This window comes from Drosophila mojavensis, unplaced genomic scaffold (genome assembly GCF_018153725.1).
Source record: "Drosophila mojavensis isolate 15081-1352.22 unplaced genomic scaffold, ASM1815372v1 contig_74, whole genome shotgun sequence".
NCBI lineage: Eukaryota > Metazoa > Arthropoda > Insecta > Diptera > Drosophilidae > Drosophila > Drosophila mojavensis.
Genome location: NW_025318899.1, coordinates 3,979,576 through 4,000,438, shown reverse-complemented (window position 1 = coordinate 4,000,438; position 20,863 = coordinate 3,979,576). Strand labels below are relative to the sequence as shown.

Here is a 20,863-nt window from a genome sequence, read left to right as displayed (position 1 = left end):
TGTGTCGTTATAGAGTGTTATGTATAATGTATATAGGTATTTTATTTACTTTTCTTCTTTCATTTTTTTTCGCTCTGTGTAGGTGTATTTGTTGTAAACACTATGGTTAAATTGTATATAAATTTGTATATATGTATATATATATATCACTTAAACTATAATTATTCAATTGCTGGTTAATAGTAATGCATCGAATACACATTAAATGCCAATTTCCAAATTGTTGTTGTTGTTGCTGTTGCTGTTCTTGTTGGCTAAGTGCGCGTGAGCATTCCGTTGATCATTATGTTGGCCAAAGCGTTGCGCCGCTTGCGCCACGCCCCCATGCCTTGGGCGTGATATTGCAGCTGTGTGTACCACTGCTTAGTGCGTAGGCCATCCTCAGCCTGTGGAAAGAAAGCAAGAGAGAGAGAGAGAGAGAGTGTGTGTGTGAGAGAGAGTTAAGCATATGTTGTCAAAGTGTTAGACATATTTGATTGAAACGTCAGTTGGACAGGTGTCATATGTGTGCGTGTGCCTCTGTCTGTGTGTCCAGTTGGCCGTAACTAAACGCCACAATTTATGCAAAGCCTGACTCGTCCTTTCACGCAGCGACAATTTCTCTTTATTCCACGTTCGTTTTTCTTTCCTTTTTTCATTCTCTTGTTAAATTTCAATAAATGTCATTCATTTTGGCAGGCACTTTACGTGCGCTGCCTCAACGCACTTCAAAAGACTGCGGAGCAGTAGAGGCAGAGCGGCCGGAGGTCAGGGCGGTTAGGGGTCTCGTGGCAGGCAGCCACCGCAATCATCTAACCGATGGCTTAACTCGGTGCCTCGGGGCAACAAAAAAATTCGCATGAGTGAAGCTGCGTCTCGCTTTACATTAGACAGGATTTCAAATGGATTTCTATATGCGCTCCACTCTGTATGTATGCATGTATGTCTGTGTGTATTATGAGTGCGTAGGCGAGTGTGTGTGTGTGTATGTGGCCTGTCTGTTATTAAATACGTAAACTGTACTTTATGAAACTGACATTGTGCAGCTCCCATAGGTACGCTATATGAATTTTCAAAGGCCATCAAAACTCTTCTGTTGCACGCGAAGTTTCTTTTTGGCAGCGGCAGCCATGTCAGCTGGCATTTGTAATGGATAGTCATTACTTTCCTACTCCCCTACTCTTCTGTTCTTTTGATCTCCTACTTTCTTACTCTTCTACTCTCCTACTCTCCTACTATATTAGTCTCCCACTCTGCTAGTCTTGCACTCATCTACTTTCCTTCTATTCTACTCTTTTATTCTCCTACTCTTCTACTCTCCTACTCTCCTTCTCTTCTACTAAATTACTCTCTGTTTTCTGCTCGCAACTTTATTTCGCCTACTCTTACTCTCCTTCTTTATATCACTTCTTCTATCCTACTCTTCTGCTCTTCAATTCTTCCATTCTTCTACTCTCCTACTCTTTCATTCATCTACTATCCTTCTCCTTTACCCTTCATTTTCTTCTACCCTTCTACTGTCCTCTTCTACTCTCCTACTAAACTAGTCTCTATTTTCTGCCTTTAGCTTTTTTTCCGCTAGTTAGTTAGCTTTATTCCGCTGTCTTCGTTAACCAGCTGTTGCCTGCTCTTTTAACTGTGTTAATTGTGTTGTTGCTGCTCTATTAACTTGGTAAGATCGTCTGGCTGGGCACATCCACAGCCAGCCTGCCGTTGTAGCGAAAGCTGAACTGAAACTTGTAGCCCCGCATAGGAAGGGACGAGGGAATCCCGCCAAACGGCTGGGGCAAAACTAACGAAGCCCAAACATTTGCTGGTGTGCAGTCAAAAGGCAAACGGTTCCATTTAAATGCCAAGTCAACTGACAACAGGCAAAACCAAATCCGAGCGAAGGTGAGGAAGGGACGTGGGGCCAAAACAATGCACAGGAGGCATCGAAGCTAGGCTTAGGTGGTGTAGGTGTAGGTGTAGGTGCAGGGGTAAGGGTGGGTGCAGCTGGCGTCTACTCACTTTGAATATGAATGTGTCCTTCGATGAAATTTCCTGCACTTCGAAATAATCATCCCAATCCGCTTCGCTGCACACAACACATCTGTCCAGATACAACGGCTCCCGTGTCAGCGTGTACCGTCCGCACTTCTCCTTCACCATCAGCAGCGAGGCCTCCCGAATGCCATTGTGCTTCGGGAAATTCAGTTTATCCGACATGGCCTTCTCTGCCCTATAATTGGTACTTGGCTGCCAGAAAAAAAAGGGAAAAATGGAAGTGGAAATAGAAAATTGTGTAAAGCGAAACTAAACAAAATTACAACTAGAAAAAGCGTAGCTTGAAGCTTGGAGCGTGGACCGACGACTAAGGACCGAGGAGCGAGGAGCGAGGAGCGTCGTGCTGCCTACAGATAACGCGAGCACACAAAGCTTGTCAGGCAGGCAGAGCAACAACTGCCGCAGGAAGCAGCAAGACAAGCAGCAGGACTCGAACTAACATCAGCACCCAAAACAACAGCCCAGAAACAAGCGGCAAAAACAAAAAAATGGGGGAGAAAAAAGAAATTGCCTTGAATTGAGCAATTGTCGGGTAAGGCTTTTGCAAAAATTTAGAGCAGGGCACAAAAACCAAACAAGTGACATACGCACTGCGTCGCCATCGATGTGCCACAATCCCATCTCCCTGCATAGAGCGCACCCTGCTGGCCTTTTGGGATACTCGGCTTGTGGCCCACTTGACGCCGTTGGTTTTTTCTACCCAGCAAACGCTGCGAAGCATTGATGAGGATATGCTCTAGATGCGGTGCATAAATGGATTTTCCAGGGTTTATATAGAACTGGATTGCAGGGTATCGGCTGGGCGGGCACTTTCGTAAGTAGAGCAGACTTTGCTATTTTTTTATGGCTCGCCTACGAATGTGGAAACTCGTTTTGTTTTTAGGCATCAAAAGCAGATAGTTGCTTGGATAAGCACTTTTCATTAGGACAGGCCGGATGCGCTTCCGTTCCACTCGATGCGTCAACGGGCATTCGCCCGGCTGCTCCTCGTTCGCCACTCCACACGGTGGCCCTTGTCGGCTCTGCTCTGATTTGTTGAAATCTTTTATCGTACGGCAAAAACTGTTGCCATGACATCAGTTGGTTCGCACATGCTCCCGGGCCCGGTCTTCCGGCCTGCAGTCCACTTGAAACCCAGTTTGGAAGGCGTGATCCTGTGCAGAGGCACAAAGGCAAAGCGAGGGTAGGGCTGGGAGGGATGAAGTGAGGGCTATTAGGTGCAAGCGGCGCTCGCTAATTGCCCACACCTCATGTCAAACGCCCGAGCATCGTTTGTCGCTTGTCAAACGTGACCGGGAACTGAAGTAACAGGTTCTGTTGGGGACAGCTTCTACTACTAACTGCTCCCTCTAGCTTTAGCCTTAGCCTTAGCTTTGCCCTCCATCCATAGCTTACCTTGCCATTGGTCACGAGCAGCGCATTCACTGGGGTCAGCTTGATGGTGCGCGCCTTCTTCCAGTTGCTGTCGGTGGGCTGCGTGTAGAGGAGCTTGCCCTCCATGGCGAAGCGGACCTCATCGTGATTCCACTCGAGTATGTCGATGGCCATTTTGCGCAGCTTGATGTTTATCATATCAATTTCGCAGGAGGCACGCCGATTGGGGCTCGAGGAGCTGATGCGGCGCCAGAGCTTGGTGGGCACATCCTTGGCCTCCTGGTTGATGTGATTCAAATGCAATTCAATTTTCTCCTGCGCCTGTTTCAACAGCTCACGTCCATCCAGGTGTGCGGGCGTCACCTTGTACAAACGCGCCAGCAGCAATGGATACTTGGTGACACGCTGTACGGGCACCTAAAGAGAGAAAGACAAAGAGAGAAGAGAGAGAGAGAGAGAGAGGGAAAGGGAATTAGCACAAGGGGTTAGACGACTGAGAAACAGACGTTTAGAGGCTAGCCATGCATATAAAACACAATCGAGCATCGGCCAATCGCTTACCATCAGAAACGAGTTGAGATTCATGCGACGCAGCACGGCGTTCTCCATTTGAGAGACCTTCAGGAAGATGCGCAGCAGCTCCTTCTCCTTCTCGAGATTGGCCAGCAGCAGGCTGGCGCCCGCCTGTCGCACGCAATAGCTCTCGAAGGCGTGCAGCATTTGGGTAAAGTCGAGAAAGATGCGCCCAATGTTGACCGTCAGGAGATCATCGTCGCCCTGCTCCAGAGCAATGTCCAGGGCGTCTCGCATACGCTCGGCCAGCGTCTGATTGTTCTCGAGCAAGTCTTCCGTGTTGAGGAAGATTGCAGAGAGCTGCTCCTGGGTGAGCAGGCCGGCCACCAGCATCGGCTGGCAGAACTCCTCCAGTATGATTTGCAAGTCGCGGCCATATTTCTCCTCCGTCTCCACAATCTCAGTGATAATCTCCTTGCGCTCCACCCGCTTCTTGCCACACTTGCGGCACACGAGCGGCGCATAGAGGACGCCCGCCTCGCTCAGCTGCGTCTCGACAGGTCCGTCGCAGTCCTCGCATAGGTGCAAGGGACTCACAGCCGGCTGGTATTTGCTGCGCGAGGACTTGCTTGTCTCGGAGCCAACGCCGGAGTCCTGGCGCTCCACATCGCTGCCGCTCTTGCCGCAGATGAAGTTGTGCGGCGGCGGCGACAAGGAGCTCATGTTGCTGTGGCTATCGTCGCAGCTGACTCGCTTCTCCAGCTCGCTGAGCGTGTCGCTGGCCTCCTCTTCGATGATCTTCGGATTGTTGCTGTAGTCGAAGCTCTCCTCGCGCACCAGCCCGCGCTCCTTGGCGTCTACCAGGTAGGAGAGTATGTCGTATTTGGAGGCGCCCTCAAAGATGGAACGTGCCGCCTTCTTATCCAGCTCGGCATCGTTCAGAGGGGGTGCGGTGAGGGGCAAAGGCGGTGGCACTTCGTTGATCTCCTCATAAATGGGATCGCCATGATGCCTGATGGATTCATAGTGATGCTCGGCCTCTGTGTGCGTGCTGTGCTCGATCTCCGCGAGAGTTGCGTCCACCAGAAGCTGATAGAACTTGGCGCGTGTCGAGGCATCCACATCGGAGTCTGTTGCGGGCTCTGCCTCGGCCGCCACCTCCTCCAGCACGCCTGAAGCTGTCATCTCGCTCGAGCAGCTTTGATAGCAATCGGATTCATTGGCCGCCGCTTCGAAGTCGAACAGCTCGTAGTTGTGGGCGGAGGCGAAGCTGTTGGCGGAACTGATGCTGCCCCGATTGGACAGACGATCCTCCTCTTTGGTCGTCGCGGTCGTTGTCGTCGCCGTCGTCGTCTGAGTCGTCGTTGGTGTCGCTGTCGTCGAGGCCGCTGCCGGCTGTCGCTCCTGGCGCACGCGCTGCAACGAGACGTTGATCAGCCGGTTCATGTCCTCGTGGTCTTTGGTGCCGCTCATGTCGATGCCTTCGCGCGTTCGCTGCAGTCGCTCCAGCGAGTTCTCGATCAGCTCTGCCACAGTGTCCGTCTCCAGGCCGTCGGCCACCTGGCTCAGCATCGGATCCTGCAAGAGCTTGGCTATGAAGCCACTGCTCGGCGCTGCCTCCTTGGTGGGCGTGGCAGCTGTTGGCGTCTCTTGCATTTTCTTGCTGCGCAGGGCATCCGTTGCGGGCAGTCGCAGACCGCAGACATGCGGCACGAGATTCCGTTTGACTGCCTCCACGGGATTTCGTAGAATCTTAAGCAGCTCCGTCTCGTGCGGCACCAGTGCCGCGCTCGCTGACGGAGACGGCGGCGGTGGAGTGGCTGGCGTTGAGCAAATTGCTGGCGGCGAAGGCGTATTGATGGGCGTGGTCGTGGTAGCTGAATGCCTGCTGCCGGCTGTGGCCAGCTCCTTGTCATAGTCCAGCCTAATCAAGGTGCGACCGCGTCCACTCGAGCTGCTGCTGCTCGACGTCGAGCTACTCGACGTGGATGAGATGCATGAAGCGGAACGCTGCAGATTCACTTCGCTGGCGTTGCTGCTCCTGATCGGTATAATGGCAGCCAGATTGGCATGCTGGCTGCGTAGCGTGTTGAGCAGATTGTGCTGCTGGATGAGCTGCTCCTCGGCGCTGCTCACGCTGATGCACACGCTGTTCGCCGTCTGGCTGTTGACCACCACGGAGGACTGGTAGAGCGGCTGGGCGGCATCGGCGCTGAGATTCATGGTGGAGTAGCAGTCGTCGCCGTTAATCAGTATCGATGTCTTCTTGGGCGCCACGTCCGACTCCGCATGCGGGGAGTGGCAGCGCATCGTGACATTGTGCTCCAGCTGCAGAGGATGGGCATCCTGTTCGCTGTGCGAGATTTTCAGGCGATGCACCTCGCTGCTCTTGTTAAAGGGCGCCACCCGGACCACAGTTCTCTGCTGTGGCTGTGGCTGTGGCTTTGGCTGTTGCTGCCGAGATGGCGACGGCGACGGCGACGGTGATGGCGACTGCGATGAAGCGGAAGCAGGAGCAGTTGACTTATTGATTTGCTGCGGCTGCGGCTGCTTCTCTAATCCGTTTGTGGTCGGCGTCTTGGGCAAAGGCGGCGGCGGCGGCGGCTCTGTTGGTCGCCTTTGAAATAAATCTCTCGAGTCGTTGCGGTTGCTTTTTATGCGCAGCGCCATTGTGTCCTTAAAATTTAAAATGACACCAGACTGCGAGGGGTTTGATGCTGAGTGCTCTGCCTGCTCCAGCTCCTGCTCCTGCTCCTGCTGCTGCTGCTGCTGCTGGTCGTGCTTGTCCTGGCCAGGCTGTGGCCTCGACTTCGAGCTGGGCGGGGCAGACAAATGCCTTTCGCTGTGAGCGCGTCTGATGGGATTTCGCGATTGTGTCGTTTGTGCTGCACGCTTTTGACTTGCCCGCGGCCTGCTGCTGCTGCCGCTGCTGTTGGCCTCGTCCTTGCTCTTCTGCTGCTGATGCTGTTGCAGCTTACCCAGCTTCGACTCGGTGGCAGGCTCAACCTCAGCCTCAGCCTCAGACTTAGCCTGCTGGTCGTGGTCCTCGTCTTGGTCCTTGTCGTTGCTATTGTTGCTGTCGTTGTGCTCGTCATCATCGTCATAATCGCGATTTGCTGCTGTCGCCTTTTGGGCTGTCGTTGCCGTTGTCGTAGTCCTTGTCGTTGCTGTTGTGGCGTTGCCTGCTAAAGAAAAGAGTAGAGAAGAGCTGGTTAGTGGTGAGTGGCAAGTGGTGACTCGCGTGTCGCAGCTAGCAAAATGTTGCCTTTTGCAAAATAAACCGCAAACAGCAGAGGCAAATGCAAAGGCAAACGCAAACGCTTTTTTCTTAGTTTGATGAACGGCTAAAGGGAATGAAAGGAGCCGGCCAACAGTTTTGTGTACGTGTTGCCAGAGAATGAAAGGATATCGAAAATGTTGATTACCCTAATTAAAATTAAGTTACGCCCTTTTCTCTGTTTTTCATGAAAATTAGAGGAGAACGATGACAGGAATTTGAGAAATTTATTATTCTTACGGATTTTGATCAGCGTTTATCACAGGGTTATTTAAAAAACAAATTCGATCATCAAATAAATTTCTTTCTAAGCTTGGTGTTACAGTTTAAATCTTAACAAAATAACTCTTCCTATAATTTAACCTGAGATTTTGATGAAAATCTTGCACATCTTAACAAAGTTTAGCGTGTTTTCACCGTATGAAAGCCATTAGCTGTTTTTCGGCTAAGCACATTGACCACTTGGCTGCACTTTATGTATGCAGATTTATATGTCTTTGGGGCGGCCAGCAGTTGCCCGCGGGTAAAGCCCACCCAGCCACCGCCAAGTCAACTATGCAGCCCCACCACCAGCCCAACCAACGCCCCAACCACCGACCCAACCTACATCCTAGTGTGCCACGTTGACAGCCACTTAAAGATGTGCTTGCCAGCGATAAGGTGTTTTGTTTTGGTTTTGGTTTGGCGGCGGCTTCTACTGCGGCTTTGCTGCTGCCCCAGTGGCCCCACTGCCCCACTGGCCACCCAGTGGGCTAGCTATTCCCCACGCTCGCTGACAATATGTACATATCTTTATTTATGGTAAATTGGGTGATTTACGTTGCGGCCGATAAGCGTTTGCTTTTCAGCGGCTGCCGTTCGCCGTTCGCCGTTCGCTCTTTGTAGCCGGCATGCTCTGGCTGTCCTACGCTGGCATTTGAATTGCCAGTCCTTGAGTCTGGGTGCACAAGTCAACGCTGCTAAATGGCATTTTGGCATTATTTAGAGAGGGGCTGAGGCTGAGGCTGTGCTTCGGTCGGTTTGGTCGGGTTAAGAGAGCGCGAGCTGCGGGGCGAAATTGGATGAAAGAACGCGGCTGTCACCACAGGCAGCGGCCCGAAGGGCAGAGCGCGAGACGTGGCAAACAATTTGTGTTGGAATTAAGATAATAGATTACATTTAAATGTGTTTTGCTCGCTTTATTTTGGTATTTTTATTTGTTGGCTTTCTCCGAGTCTTAACTGAAATGCGGCTGCGAAAAGGGTTCTCGTAAGCGCGTATCTTTGAAATTTGAACGGCGCAGCTGACGTCAGATAGACGTCAAGTCTGTGCGACGATAAGCAGGCACTTGCAGGACATGCCATCAGCCATTTACACCCACACACACACACACACACAGACAGACAGACAGCGACACGCTTGCTGATGTCCTTGAGCAGCAGCAGCAGTAGCTAACGTTGTCCTTATCATGCTCGCTCTCGTCCATTTTAATGAGTGTGAAAAGTGAGCTGGTTTTATGGCCGTGCGCTGCGCTGCGGTGCGGTGCGGTGCGGTGCTTGAGCTTTGGCCATGTCCAAAGGTGGACATTTTATGTTAATGAGTATCATCAGCGCAGAGATTTCAGCATTAATGATGTACATCTGTCAGATATGCTGCCTGCTCTCGGCCACTCTAGCACTCTGAGTGGCTTTTGCCACGTCGGCTTTGACTTGAATCGAATTAATTATTTGTGGCAAGCACTTGAATTTCAATCGAACCTTTGTGTGCTAATCGCATTTCCAAAGTTAGTTTTCTATGCAAAATAGCGACAAATTACAACAACAACAAGGATATAAGTGACAGATAGAAAGAAGAGGAGAGAGCAGGCTGGAGAAAACAATGCAGACAATGCACAAATGAGATGAAATCAACTCGTTCTCCATTTGCCATGCTTTGCCTTTCGTTTTGTTGGCTTTCATTTATTTCTTCTACATTTTGTTTTTGTTTTTACTTTTTTTATTTAAGAGTACACTAAATGCCACCTGATTGGCAGCTCGGCAGTTCGTTGTCGAGTACGAGCCACTTAATGAGATTTTGTTGAAAATTACGTTTGCTTATCTTGTTGTTGTTGCTGTTTGTTACTGTTGCTGTTGTTGTTGTTGTTGTTGTTGTTGTTGTAATCGCCTTTCTTTGAGTTCAAATATTTAATTAACACCTTTTGTGCTGTAAGCAGCTAAACGTATAAGCAGAGCTCAATTGTACAGTATTCGTGTTAGCTAATAAAATGAATGCGACGTAAATGAGTGCGGCGTATACGTGATATTTGATGAGTTGACAAATACCAGCGAAAAGTTGACTACAAATTAAAATTGTTTCTGGTAATTGGAGGTGAACAAAGAGAAAAGTTTGACAAGAATGAAAATGCATGAAACTAAATGTAGATTGATATGAAACAAAGCAGAGGAAAGCAAAGACAATATCTCTATAGAAATTCCAGATTAATGTGAACAACAACTATAAGTGAATGTATGTCTATTTATCTATTCTCTGAATCTTATTTTTAGCCAAAATCTAGCTTGCATATTTTTCTAATCATCTCTGTGATACTAGAGTCTAGCTCTCTGGCTATACAAATTCTATGGCCAATTATAAAAATTTATCAAATGTCTGCAAGCAAAACACAGACACACACTCACACACGCACACACTCACACATGTATAAGCAGGGTTAGCTTTGTTGACCCGATTGATTGGCTAACTAAAATATTTTTGTAAAGAAAATAGATTTGTCAATGAAATGAAAAACTCTCTGATAACAAGCTTATTTGCCACTGAGCCAAAGAGGATGCAATGGAAATTGCACGAGTATGACACGCAAAATGTTGCTGAAATCAAATGGAAATGGAAACATTGTTGCCAACTCTCTTCACTTGATGCGATTTATGCGTAAAATAACTTTCAGTTTGTTTTTCATTTTAATTAAATTAAATGCCAAAAAAAAAGTTTTATACAATTTTACAGCAATTTTGCCAAAGCTAAAAATCAATCTCTCTCTCTCTCTCTCTCCCTCTGTCTCTTTCTAGTTGTCGCTCGGTATCTGATTTACAAATATTGTTGTTCAGTCTATTATTATTGTTATCATATAATATGTATGTCAGTGTGTTTCTGTGTGTGTGTGTATGTAAGGATAAGCAGCGTATTGAATAGGCATGGCCGTGGGCTGTGAGCAATGGGCTGGGGGCGTGTACATGGGCGCTGGTCCATTACAAATGTGTCTGTGTGCATTTGAGAAGAAAAAGTAATTAAAAGCGTTACTTGTCGGGATTAGTAAAACATTTTAATTTAGTTGTTGCACAAAAGCAAAACGGACAGCCAGCCAGCCAGCCAAGAGAGGGTAAAGAGAGAGAGCGCAAGAGGGAGAGGGGAATGATTGAGGGGCTATAGCGAGTCAAACTGAAATGGGTCAATAAATCCGAGCTTAATTTTATTGCTATGCGCGCTCTTTTCACTAGTTTCCAGAGCGGAAAACGAAAAACGAAAACGAACAAATATAAATCGCAATGGTAAACAAATCAAAATAAATGAGTAACAAAAGCAACGGCAATGGCAACGCCAAGACGGACTGAACTAAGTGAGCAGATGCGCGCCCTGCCACTGGCCCGCCCTGTTCTACCTCATGGCATCCTAATGCTCAGCTCCACACTCAACTTGCTGACAAGCTGACAAACTGGCTCGACTCTGACTCCGTCTGGCAAAGTGCCGAGCAGCGATTGGGTTTCTGGGACTACGATTGCGATTGTGACTTGAAGACGAAGCTGGGGGCTGAAGCTGGGGAGACCAGAGCTAACAGAGATAATATTGCTCAAGAGTTTGGGCTGCAAACATTGTGCACATTTTGGCTCATTTCAATAAGAAATTCGCAAGGCGAGGAAAAAATTTACTAGCCATAAAAGTCAGAACATGTCGGTGGCAGTGGCTGAAGGAGGCATGTGGAGGCGTGGCAAATGATAGTTGTTTTTCGTTGATACGAATTTCAAGGGATAAAGCATATAAACTCGCATTAGAAATGCACGAGTTGATTTGAGTTTCATTTTGTCAGTGAAATAAGCAAACAATGCCCATTGCAAGTGGCAGGCAGCAGCCAAAGCCACTGAGCAACCGAGACAACAAAGCAGCAACAAAGTGAAGCCGAAGGTGGCATCAACAAAGAAATGAGCAGTTCGGCATGGGATTAAGGAACTCTTGAATGCCCTGCAGAATAACCGAAAGAGAATACTCTATATTTAGTATTGCACTAAACATTTGGCTCACTCTCAGTCCGAAATAAATGCTGACTATAATATAAAATATATAATATAGATTTGGAAGAACGGAAGAGCAATGAACAGCCAGCCAAATCTAGCTGCATCGAGTCTCGTTTTATAATTCCGATCAAGTATATATATATCTTTACGTATAAGTAGTTTATGGGGTTTCCTTAAAGGGTATTAAATGACGACAAGAACAACAACAACTGCTGGCTCGACTGCTTTTTTGGCTGCTGTTGTCGTGGCACGTTTTGTTGGCCTGCACAACATTCATTTCCTGTTTCTTGTTGCTGCAGGACGCCAGATGCTGCTGACTTGGCCACTGGGTCGCGTTTTGTCTTGAGTGGGTCTTCCTCTGTTTCGGCTTCTTCTTTTAAATGCGCGTAAACTACTTACAGGGCGCATCCGGCGACGCCAACGTCAGCGCCAGCGCCTATATTATATTTTCCCATTTAGGGAGTGGAATAAAAAAATAAATAAAAGCAGCCGAAAGAAGTGGGAGAGCAGCTGAAAAACATATTGCCAAAGCGCAAAACAGCGAACAGAAGATGCGTTGAAAATCTTTTATCAGTGAAATTATTTGCCCAGGGACAACGGCAGCGGGCAGCGAACAACGTGCAACGGGCAACTTGCAACGTGCAGCAGAATGAATGCGCTCGAAATGGCAAAAAGAAGTAATATCCAGGAAAATGACTGCACGAAAACGCTGAGGAGATGAAGAAGATGAAGAAGAAACAAGAGAGCAGCGGAAGATGTAGGCAGGCGTACGGTTAGCTGCCAAGGGAGAGGAAGACAAAAGGAACTGGCCAAAACAAGTCTGGCCCCAAGTTGCAGGCCAAATGTGTTGGAAAATTTCTTACTGCACGGTTATAACAACGTTGCGAAAAGCGTTTTTCCTTCACTGGCGCGCTGAGGCTAAGAAAATCTGCGCCAGACCCTCAAAAGCATGCTACACTTTTCTTTAATGGCAGTCGCGTCGCTTTTATGTCAACAAAATTGAGAGAAAAGCAACAAAAGGCAACTTTCCCATGCCAAAAGCAAAGAACGACGCTGGAATACCCTTACTTCAAGCCTAAAGAGAAGCAAGTTGAAGCGCAGCGAACGAAATTCCTGTGAAGCATCACATGTACCTACTATATACACTATTATTTTGCTCCTTTTATAATCAATACCCTGCAAATTGCATAGGAAAGCGTATAGACTCCTGCTTGCAGCCTGCGTGGCTTTGTGGGCAAAAAGCAGCCGTAAAAAAGCTGAGTTACTTTGGCTAGCTGCTGCTTTTATAGCTGGCCAGCAGTCGTTGACTTGATTCTTTTTTGCTTTTCTCCAGCATCTTCTTCTTCTTGTGCTTGTGCTAGTGAAGGCGTGGCTGCTCACCTGATTGCTGCAGACAATGCGCTGCATTATTTAAAGAAGAGAGCAGTAGATGCTGGTGCCCAAGAGCAGCGAGCAGCGGGCATCAAAATGCAATTAAAGCGTCGCGCGCAACGACGGAACCTTTCAGAAATAAACTCGTAAAATTTGCGCATGCATTGGCAGACAACAGAGACATAGATAAGATGCCGAGCAACAGCAACAGCAACAGCAACAACAGCAACAACAATATCTACAAGAACAATCTCTACAACAACAACAATAGCTAAAGCACGCGCTCTGCACAAGTTTCAGACAAATTCTAAAAAAATACTAAAAATACTTAATTTAGCTAGAAAATGTCGCTGGCTTTTGTTTTTCACAACGCGTCGCAGCTTTACAGGTGCCTCGAGAGCCCCACCTACCCATGGTTACCCCTTCGGCTAGAGCCGTTCCTGCCTGCTCTACGTGCAAGTTGTATGTATGTAGGTCTGTCTGTATGTATGTGTCTGCTAAGTGCAGCTAGAACTTTTGTGTGTGTGTGTATGTGTGAGTATGAGTGTGTGTGCATTAGAAACGCTTATGACAAACGGATATTAAGTTCAGCAGTCACGTAGCTCAGGTAAAATTCTTTTACGATAATTTTTTGCGAAAAGCAACAACAACGCCTAGGAGAAGAAGGAGAAGAAGAAGAGGAGAATAGCTAGAAGCACAGCAAACATTTCAAACAGCCAAATGAGCGCTAACTTTTAGCAGTTCTCTTAAGAAGCCTTTAGGAGTTTAAAAGCCGCTCGCTACAGTCTGCAGATAGAAGTTGCTTGGGAAGTGGGTATACGAAAATAAAATAACTGAAATCCGACTACCAGCTTGAGATCGATTTAAAATCTTAGGAGGCTGATAAGAGAGTAATGCTTTTGATGATAAGGTTAATAAAAAGTGTATTAAAAGAGAGAAAGCAAAACTGGACGATCTGCATTCTTTCAGTTGAGTTTTATTTAATTTAATCTGAAAAGCATTTGATTTCCATTTTGAATATATTGCATATTGACTTAAATTTAATCAAAAGTATTTTATTTTCTCTCATTTCAGAACTAATATTATCTTATCATCTCTTATCATACTGGACATTGGAGTTGCTGGAATAGCTCGATAAAGGCAGACTACATAGAATAAGCGACAAATATTATTACATATATGTTTCTATAAAATACTATCAATTTTCGTAATGTGTTATTATTTTTTAATTAAAATGTATGCTAAGTACTTTTTTAAATCCTTGTCATAAAGAACAGTTAAAATGCCCTAGATTAGCTGTAATAGTTTAAGCTTTAAACAATAAATGTAAGCATATTGTAAAATGGCAAGATATTGAAGGTAATAAAAAAAAAAAAAATTAAATAAAATAATATATTAAAAAAAAAACTTGTGTTCTCATTAAAAAAGAATGGGAAATGCGAAATGGAAGTGTGATGAGTCACGGACACATTCAGGCAAACAGAAATGGCCAGAAAGTAGTCAAAAAAATACACATAAAATATTAAATTTCATACCCGTCCAACGGGGTCAGTTGTCGGCGGTACAGCTGTCGTTTACTTCAACAAAATTCCGCTGAAGTAACAGGCAAACAGAAATGGCCAGAAAGTAGCCAAAATTACAGCGTGTAAAAATATCATTGCATACCGGCCAGGGGCAGCAGCTGCCGAGTCGCTAAACCTCAAAATTTGAACGAAATTTCGGCTGGGCTACCAGGCAAACAGAAATTCCCAGCAAGTAGCCGAAAAAATGCAGTATGAAAAAAGTGTTGCATACTTTTAGTTGCAGCATAAATTTGGCAAATGCAAGTTTCCGGTGCATATGCTCGTGGGCAGCAAATCGAATGCAATCGAATTGCAGGCAAACGTAAAGCGATAAAATTCTAATTTTTAATGTTGCTTTTAGCTTGACTTGGCTGCTTGGCTTAAGAATAAAAAACTTTTATGAAATAATATGTAAAAATAAATTATTTTATGCATTTTTTATTGTGAAATAAAAGCGAAATTCCAGGCATTTGATGTAATTTTTGCTTACTTTTAAACTGAAAACGGGCTGGCAAGGGTTGGGTAATGGGCGTGGCCCAGAAAAATATTCATTTTGCATTGAAAATAATCAAATATAATATTAAAACCACTCAGTTTGACTAAGCGTTTTTGTAATTATAATCTGGGCTTGTGGAGCTGTAGTACCTAGTCTACGATATGTTTACCGTAGAAGCGATGCCATCTGAGAACCATTTCATATTTTGTATATTCAATTACTCATCCATATAGCTGAGAAAGATAATTAAAGACCACACTTAAGTCCTCATAGCAGCATAACGATCCGACAGCCAAACACCACTCGAGCTGTGTTAAAGTGAAATGGTAGAGGTTGAAGAGGATTAGAAGATATTTGCCCTGCATAATTGAATTGCGAGTCCACTCGACTTTTCATATACCCAACACACTTACAAACCAACACACACACACAGACAGACACAGACATTCATAGCAAATTGAAAGCTAAAGCAACGTTTAGTTTAGGGGGTGTTGTTGTCTGCTCTGCTTTCGCTCAATTATTTGCGATTTACATGATTACATTTTAAGCACAATTTATGCAGGCAACTGTAAAATGTTGTTTAGTGCATACGAGAAATTGTTACGTATACGAACCATTGCAGGCAGCAGCAGCAGCAGCAGCAGCAGCAGTAGCAGCAGCAGAACGAGGGCAACTTTTCGAGTGTCGTGTTCATTTGCAATTTGTGCAGGGCAAAACAATTAAAGTGTCCTAAATGCTGTTGCTGTTGTTGTTGTTGTACACACTCACACTCACACACGCACACACATATACACATATGTCTATATGTATATTTATCAGGCACTGCAGTTAGCAATTAAGCTAACAGCTGTGAGTTTTAATTGTTGATGGCTTCTGCGAGCAGGTGTTGTTTTTGCGCTGCAGCTGTTTAATAAATTCTTGCTACAAATAAATATTATTTAATTAATTTGTCAGCGCACTACTCTGGCCATGCAAACTCTCTGCCAACTCGGGCAACTCGGGCAACTCTGGCAACTCTGGCCTTCAGCTCCAAGTTTTCAGTTTGCGGCTGCAGCGCCTCTGTGCCTGGTCTGCTTTGGTCTGGGTATTTTTCGGTTTACGGCTTTTATGGTTTTAGATTTGCCATCTAGGTGCACTCGCCTTTTCTCGCTCTTGCTCTATCTATCTCCCTCTCTTTCTCTCTATGTATGTGCTTAGTTTTTGGCCTTATTATTCTGGCACTGCATTGGGTAATACGATTATTGTTCAGCCGCTTTGACCCCACAACGTTAGTCGAATTCTGAATGTTTATTAAATTACACATTTGCTTCTACTGCTGCTGCTTTTAAAGTGACCCAGAGAGTCGGGCACTTGAGCGGAGTTTGCCACAAATTGTCGGCAATTAGATGCTTCAATAAAAAAGCAGCTCATAGCTACAGCAACTGCTGCGGCGGTTGTTGCCTTCTCTTTGTGTCTGTGTGTGTTCCTCTTGAATTGCCAGCAATTATTTAATAGCCGTCTAATAGCTAACATCCGAGTGGGACGGCCCATAACAACAAGTCCACATTAACCTGGCAATAACAAAGCAACTGGACACAGTTAAGGTTGGAGGGCTGTGCAGAGCAGTGGGTGTGGCCCATTTGATATCCAAGCACAAATAAAAAGCAAACAAATTATTACAAACCGCCCATGGGCAATCTCGGGCCGCACAGCTCCTCCCGCGGCTAGCCAAGTGCTATAAAAATGCGTTCTTCTTTTTGGCAACTTTTCTTCCCACTCTCCCCATCTCTATCTCTGTTTCTGCCTTTGTGCTTTATGTCTCTTTGAGTGTATCTGTGTGTGGTTGGGTGGTGTAGAAGTCGCGTTGTCTGTTTATATTTTTTAATTTCTGGAGCCAACAATAACGCGTCGAAAATACATAAATTCACGTCAATTAATAAGAAATTGTGGAGCGTGGCAAAGCGAAACAAAATGGCGCACACGTGTGTGTCTGTCAGTGTGTGAGTGTGTGTGTCTGTGCGTGTCCTTTCCAAGGATGTGGATATGGATGTGGCTGGCGCTGTGCGTACTTCTCCCTAATTGTGCACTAAAGAGCGCGCGCTGCTAACCGTTCGCCCGGCTAAATTACGATGCATTTAATTGCTCGGATTTGGAGCACAGATTTATGTCTGTGCCACTAAGTGGGCTGCTTAAGGCTTAAATGGCCGACGACGTGAGCGCCAACCACGACGCGCACTAAAAGTGAAAGCCAGAGTCACACTCACACTCACACTCACACACACACACACACACACACAGCAACAGCCGCAGCCACAGTCACAGTCATCTAGCTGCCATCGCAGTCTGCTGTGCGATTTTTAGCCATATGGCAAGCGGCACCGGGCACCCGCATGGGGTAATAGAGAAGCGGAGCCAGCTACAGCTACAGAGAGCGAGCAGGAGCAGCAGCCTAGACCAAGCACCTGCTTGACGTACGTGCTAGACTTTGTCCTGACTGTGACTGCAGCACAAACGGCTGCTCTCTCCTCGTGCTGCCCAGAGTCCGGCTTAACCCGCTGATAGCGGGCACAGGAGATGGATGTGATTATATTTTATTTATATTATTATACTTTATATATCATATTAAACGTCTTTAGAATCATATTAAAATCATAAATAAATTTTATAATATATTTCCCATATTGAATATTTTATTTTCTATGAACTATCAGGACAAGAACTAGATTTTTTTTTTTCATTTTTGCGTTTTCTTCTCTTTTTTTTCCAAAATACCTATTTTCTACATGAACTATTTAAACATGACAACATTATTTTTCAAGTGTGGTTTTTTTTAATTTTGTGGGAATTTTCTTAGCAATTAAATTTTTAAACTAAATTTTTCACGATTTTTCTTGATTCATTTGGTAAATATTAATGTGAGTTCTATTGAAAAATATTTATATATTTAATGTAAGCTCTTGAATAGTAAATAATTCGGGCATTCATATAGTCGTATAATAATAAAAAAATTAAAATAAAAAACTTTGTATAATTCAACTTTTAAGTCAGAAAAAGAACGACTCTACGCCCACAAAAGAAATTTCTCATCAAAAGACTTTAAAAAAATATTTTAATTAATTTCTGCAATATAGGTTTTTTTGTACCCAGCACATGCAGTGGGTTAAGCACTGTGAACAGTGTCTGATGCGTAGTCCATGGCTGACCGTCTGACCGTCTGACCGGCTACGGCTCTAGCGCCGCAGCCAGGTCGAGTGTCGCGCTGGATTTTAATTGGAGAGCGTGAAGGAAGCGTTGCATGCAGCAACATAATTTTAATTTAATAATTTCCCGTGTGCACTCGCGCCGGGTGGCGGACTAGATGGCTATTACATATGCAGGACGGAAAATCAGTTTAGGAATGTAAATTGATTTTGTGGTAATATGCAATTTGTGGACACCACCATGGCTGGGCGCTCGCCGGCAGCAGGAGCAGCAGGAGCAGCGCTACAACTATGCGGCCAATGGTGCGTATGCGTAATGTTGGGTCAGCATTTTATTGCGCAAACTTTAAGTTAAGAGCAGGCCGTAAATGTGCTGGCCGCCAGAGTTGGGGTAATGTAAATGGCGACCAGGACAGGACATTTGCCAGCAAATTTTTAAACAACTTGAGGCTGGGCGAGCAGAGAACGAAGAGAGAGAGAGAGAAGAAGTAGAAAAAACGCTCAACTACAAAAGACATTTCGGGCCCAATGCTGAGACTGAGGCTGAGACTGCGGCCGTAAAAACTTGCTAAGAATAAACAGAAATTACCAGGCCGCAAGTAAATAAAAATGTTCAAGCAGAAAAGCTGCTCAACGGCGGCATGGAGTGGAGGCGCTTGTAGTTCTTGGCTGCTCGAGACGGAGACGGAGACGGTGGCCGGAGGCGTGGGCATGGGCGTGGGCGTGTCCAACTGAGTACGCAGTGGACCCTTGCGGGTTTTTGGTCGTCGCTTTGCGCATGAGAAATTCTTGCTTTTTAAATTCTTTAAGTAATGCAAATTAAATTTAAATAGCAAATAGGCAGAGAGCCAAACAACAACAACAACCACAGCAGAAAGAACACACAAAACAACAACAGGAACAGCAACAGCAGTTACAGCAAATTAAATGCCCATGGTCCATGGTCCAAGACCAAGGATACGTCCTTGCCTTGCCTTGCCTGGCTTTGCTTTTGCCTGGCCCAAGCATTTCGCTCAAGAAACAAATTTCAAAGACAAATAAGCGCCGAAAACAGCAGTAATTAATTTGAGTCGCGTGTGTGAGTGTGGGTGTGTGCGTGTGCGTGCGCGCCCGTGTATGTGTGGGTGTGTATATGTGGGTATATTTGCTTGCAGAACTTTGAGCACAACAACAACAACAAAAACAAGAAGCAGAACAACAGGAATTGGTCGAGACTTTTAGTGGAGACAATTGCTTGGCATTTGGTACGTGGCAAGTTGAATGCTGGCCAAGATACCGCAGCAACTTTTAGCCAACGCTGCGAGAAACGAGCAGTTAGCAAACTGCACGGCTAACTGTAAAGTACCAGCAACAACAGCAGCAACAACAACAACAGCAACAACGCGACAGCCACAACAGCTACAAGCAACCTAAGCTCAACAACTTCCAGTTGTTTCCTAGGCCAACAAACGTACCCACACGGCAAAGACAACAAGTACAAGTGCTGCAGCTGCACAGAGTGTGAACGACTGCTAGATACCCTGTAAAAAGTTGAGCATTATTCAGCTCTTGTACTTTGCTCACTCTTATTTATTTATTTATATTCAACTTATGCTGAATCTGTTTGACACATTTTTCCGCTTGACATCCCCCACTCAAACTCCTCTGCTTGCAGGGTATTTTCTTTTTATAAACAGCAAGTACAACGAGCACGCTGGCGCTGGCACCACGGCGGGTGGCTGCGTCTTCGCTTCGTTAGCTGCCGCCGAACATTTTCACACATTTTGCCAGCGCACATGCGGTTTAAATTCAAATTTGTTAGCAACAAACAGACAATTAATTTCGCATATTGCAGAGGACGCCCGCCCGTGTCCATGCGGCAGGGCGGCACCTCAGCAGCTGTCTGGATCGCATCTAAGTGCCATGGCCATGGCCGTGGTCTAAGCTGCGTGGCTTTGCCATATGAGTCGCTGTCTCTGCCGCTGTCTCTGCCTCTGTCTCTGTCTCCGTCGCCAGTCTCTCGCGCCTTTTGCATTATAGGCGCAAATTATTTTTGGCTTTCATTTTTATTTTTATACAATATTTTTGTTTCGGCTTTTTTGCTTGGCATTTGAATTTTAAATGTTATTACTTGGCTGCAAATTGATTAGTGCTAACATCAGAGGAACGCCTGCTGCTAATTTATTCATGGCGCATAATTGTTTTGTTAAGGACAAGACAACAAGGACTGCCGCCCACTCGCCCACACGCCCACACGCCCACTCGCCCGCCTGCCCGTTGGCTTGAAGGCAGCTTTAAGACGAGTGCTGTCAAATTTCCTGATACCCTTGACAGATAGATTTGCTGTTTGGTGTGTGGCATGGCCAAGTTGCCAGGCGTATTAAATATCTCAATTAATGGCAACGCCTGCAGCGTGCACAGCGAGAAATGGGTGGGTGGAAGGCAAACTTTAAAGAATTTCGCCGAGATGGAATCTTTCTGTCTGCCTGTCCGTCTGAGTTGGCAAAGAAAACTTGAGCGACTTTCATGTTAATTAATTCTAATTAGATTCGTGCAAACAGCTCTCACTCATTTGTTGCAGTGTAATTGGTGTGGGAGTCTGCGTCAGCTGCGGGCATACTTATCATAGTGTTAGTTCGGGGTCATTCGGCTGGCAGTTGATTTCCATTAGCAAGTACATAACTTAAAGCCGAGCCAAGCCAAGCACTGATGCAAGTGCTCTAGAGCAGCTCAAGGACAGGACAGGAGAGGAGAGGACAGGGTGGGGTAAGCTATCGTGAGCTCGCATAACTATAGCAATTGGGGCAGCTGCTCAGCTTGACGCG

General features: G+C 45.9%; 1 protein-coding gene across 1 annotated transcript in view; it reads right to left on the bottom strand.

The window, feature by feature from the left end:
• Positions 1-20,863, bottom strand: part of LOC6581363 (serine-rich adhesin for platelets) — a 37,265-nt gene continuing 16,402 nt past the window's right edge. Inside the window, exons 3-6 of the mRNA XM_002007062.4 lie at positions 3,961-7,097; positions 3,421-3,816; positions 1,990-2,217; positions 1-386 (exon numbers count right to left, since the gene is read on the bottom strand). Coding sequence (XP_002007098.4) covers positions 255-386; positions 1,990-2,217; positions 3,421-3,816; positions 3,961-7,097 — 3,893 coding nt within the window. The 3' untranslated portion in view covers positions 1-254. The remainder of the gene's footprint in view (positions 387-1,989; positions 2,218-3,420; positions 3,817-3,960; positions 7,098-20,863) is intronic.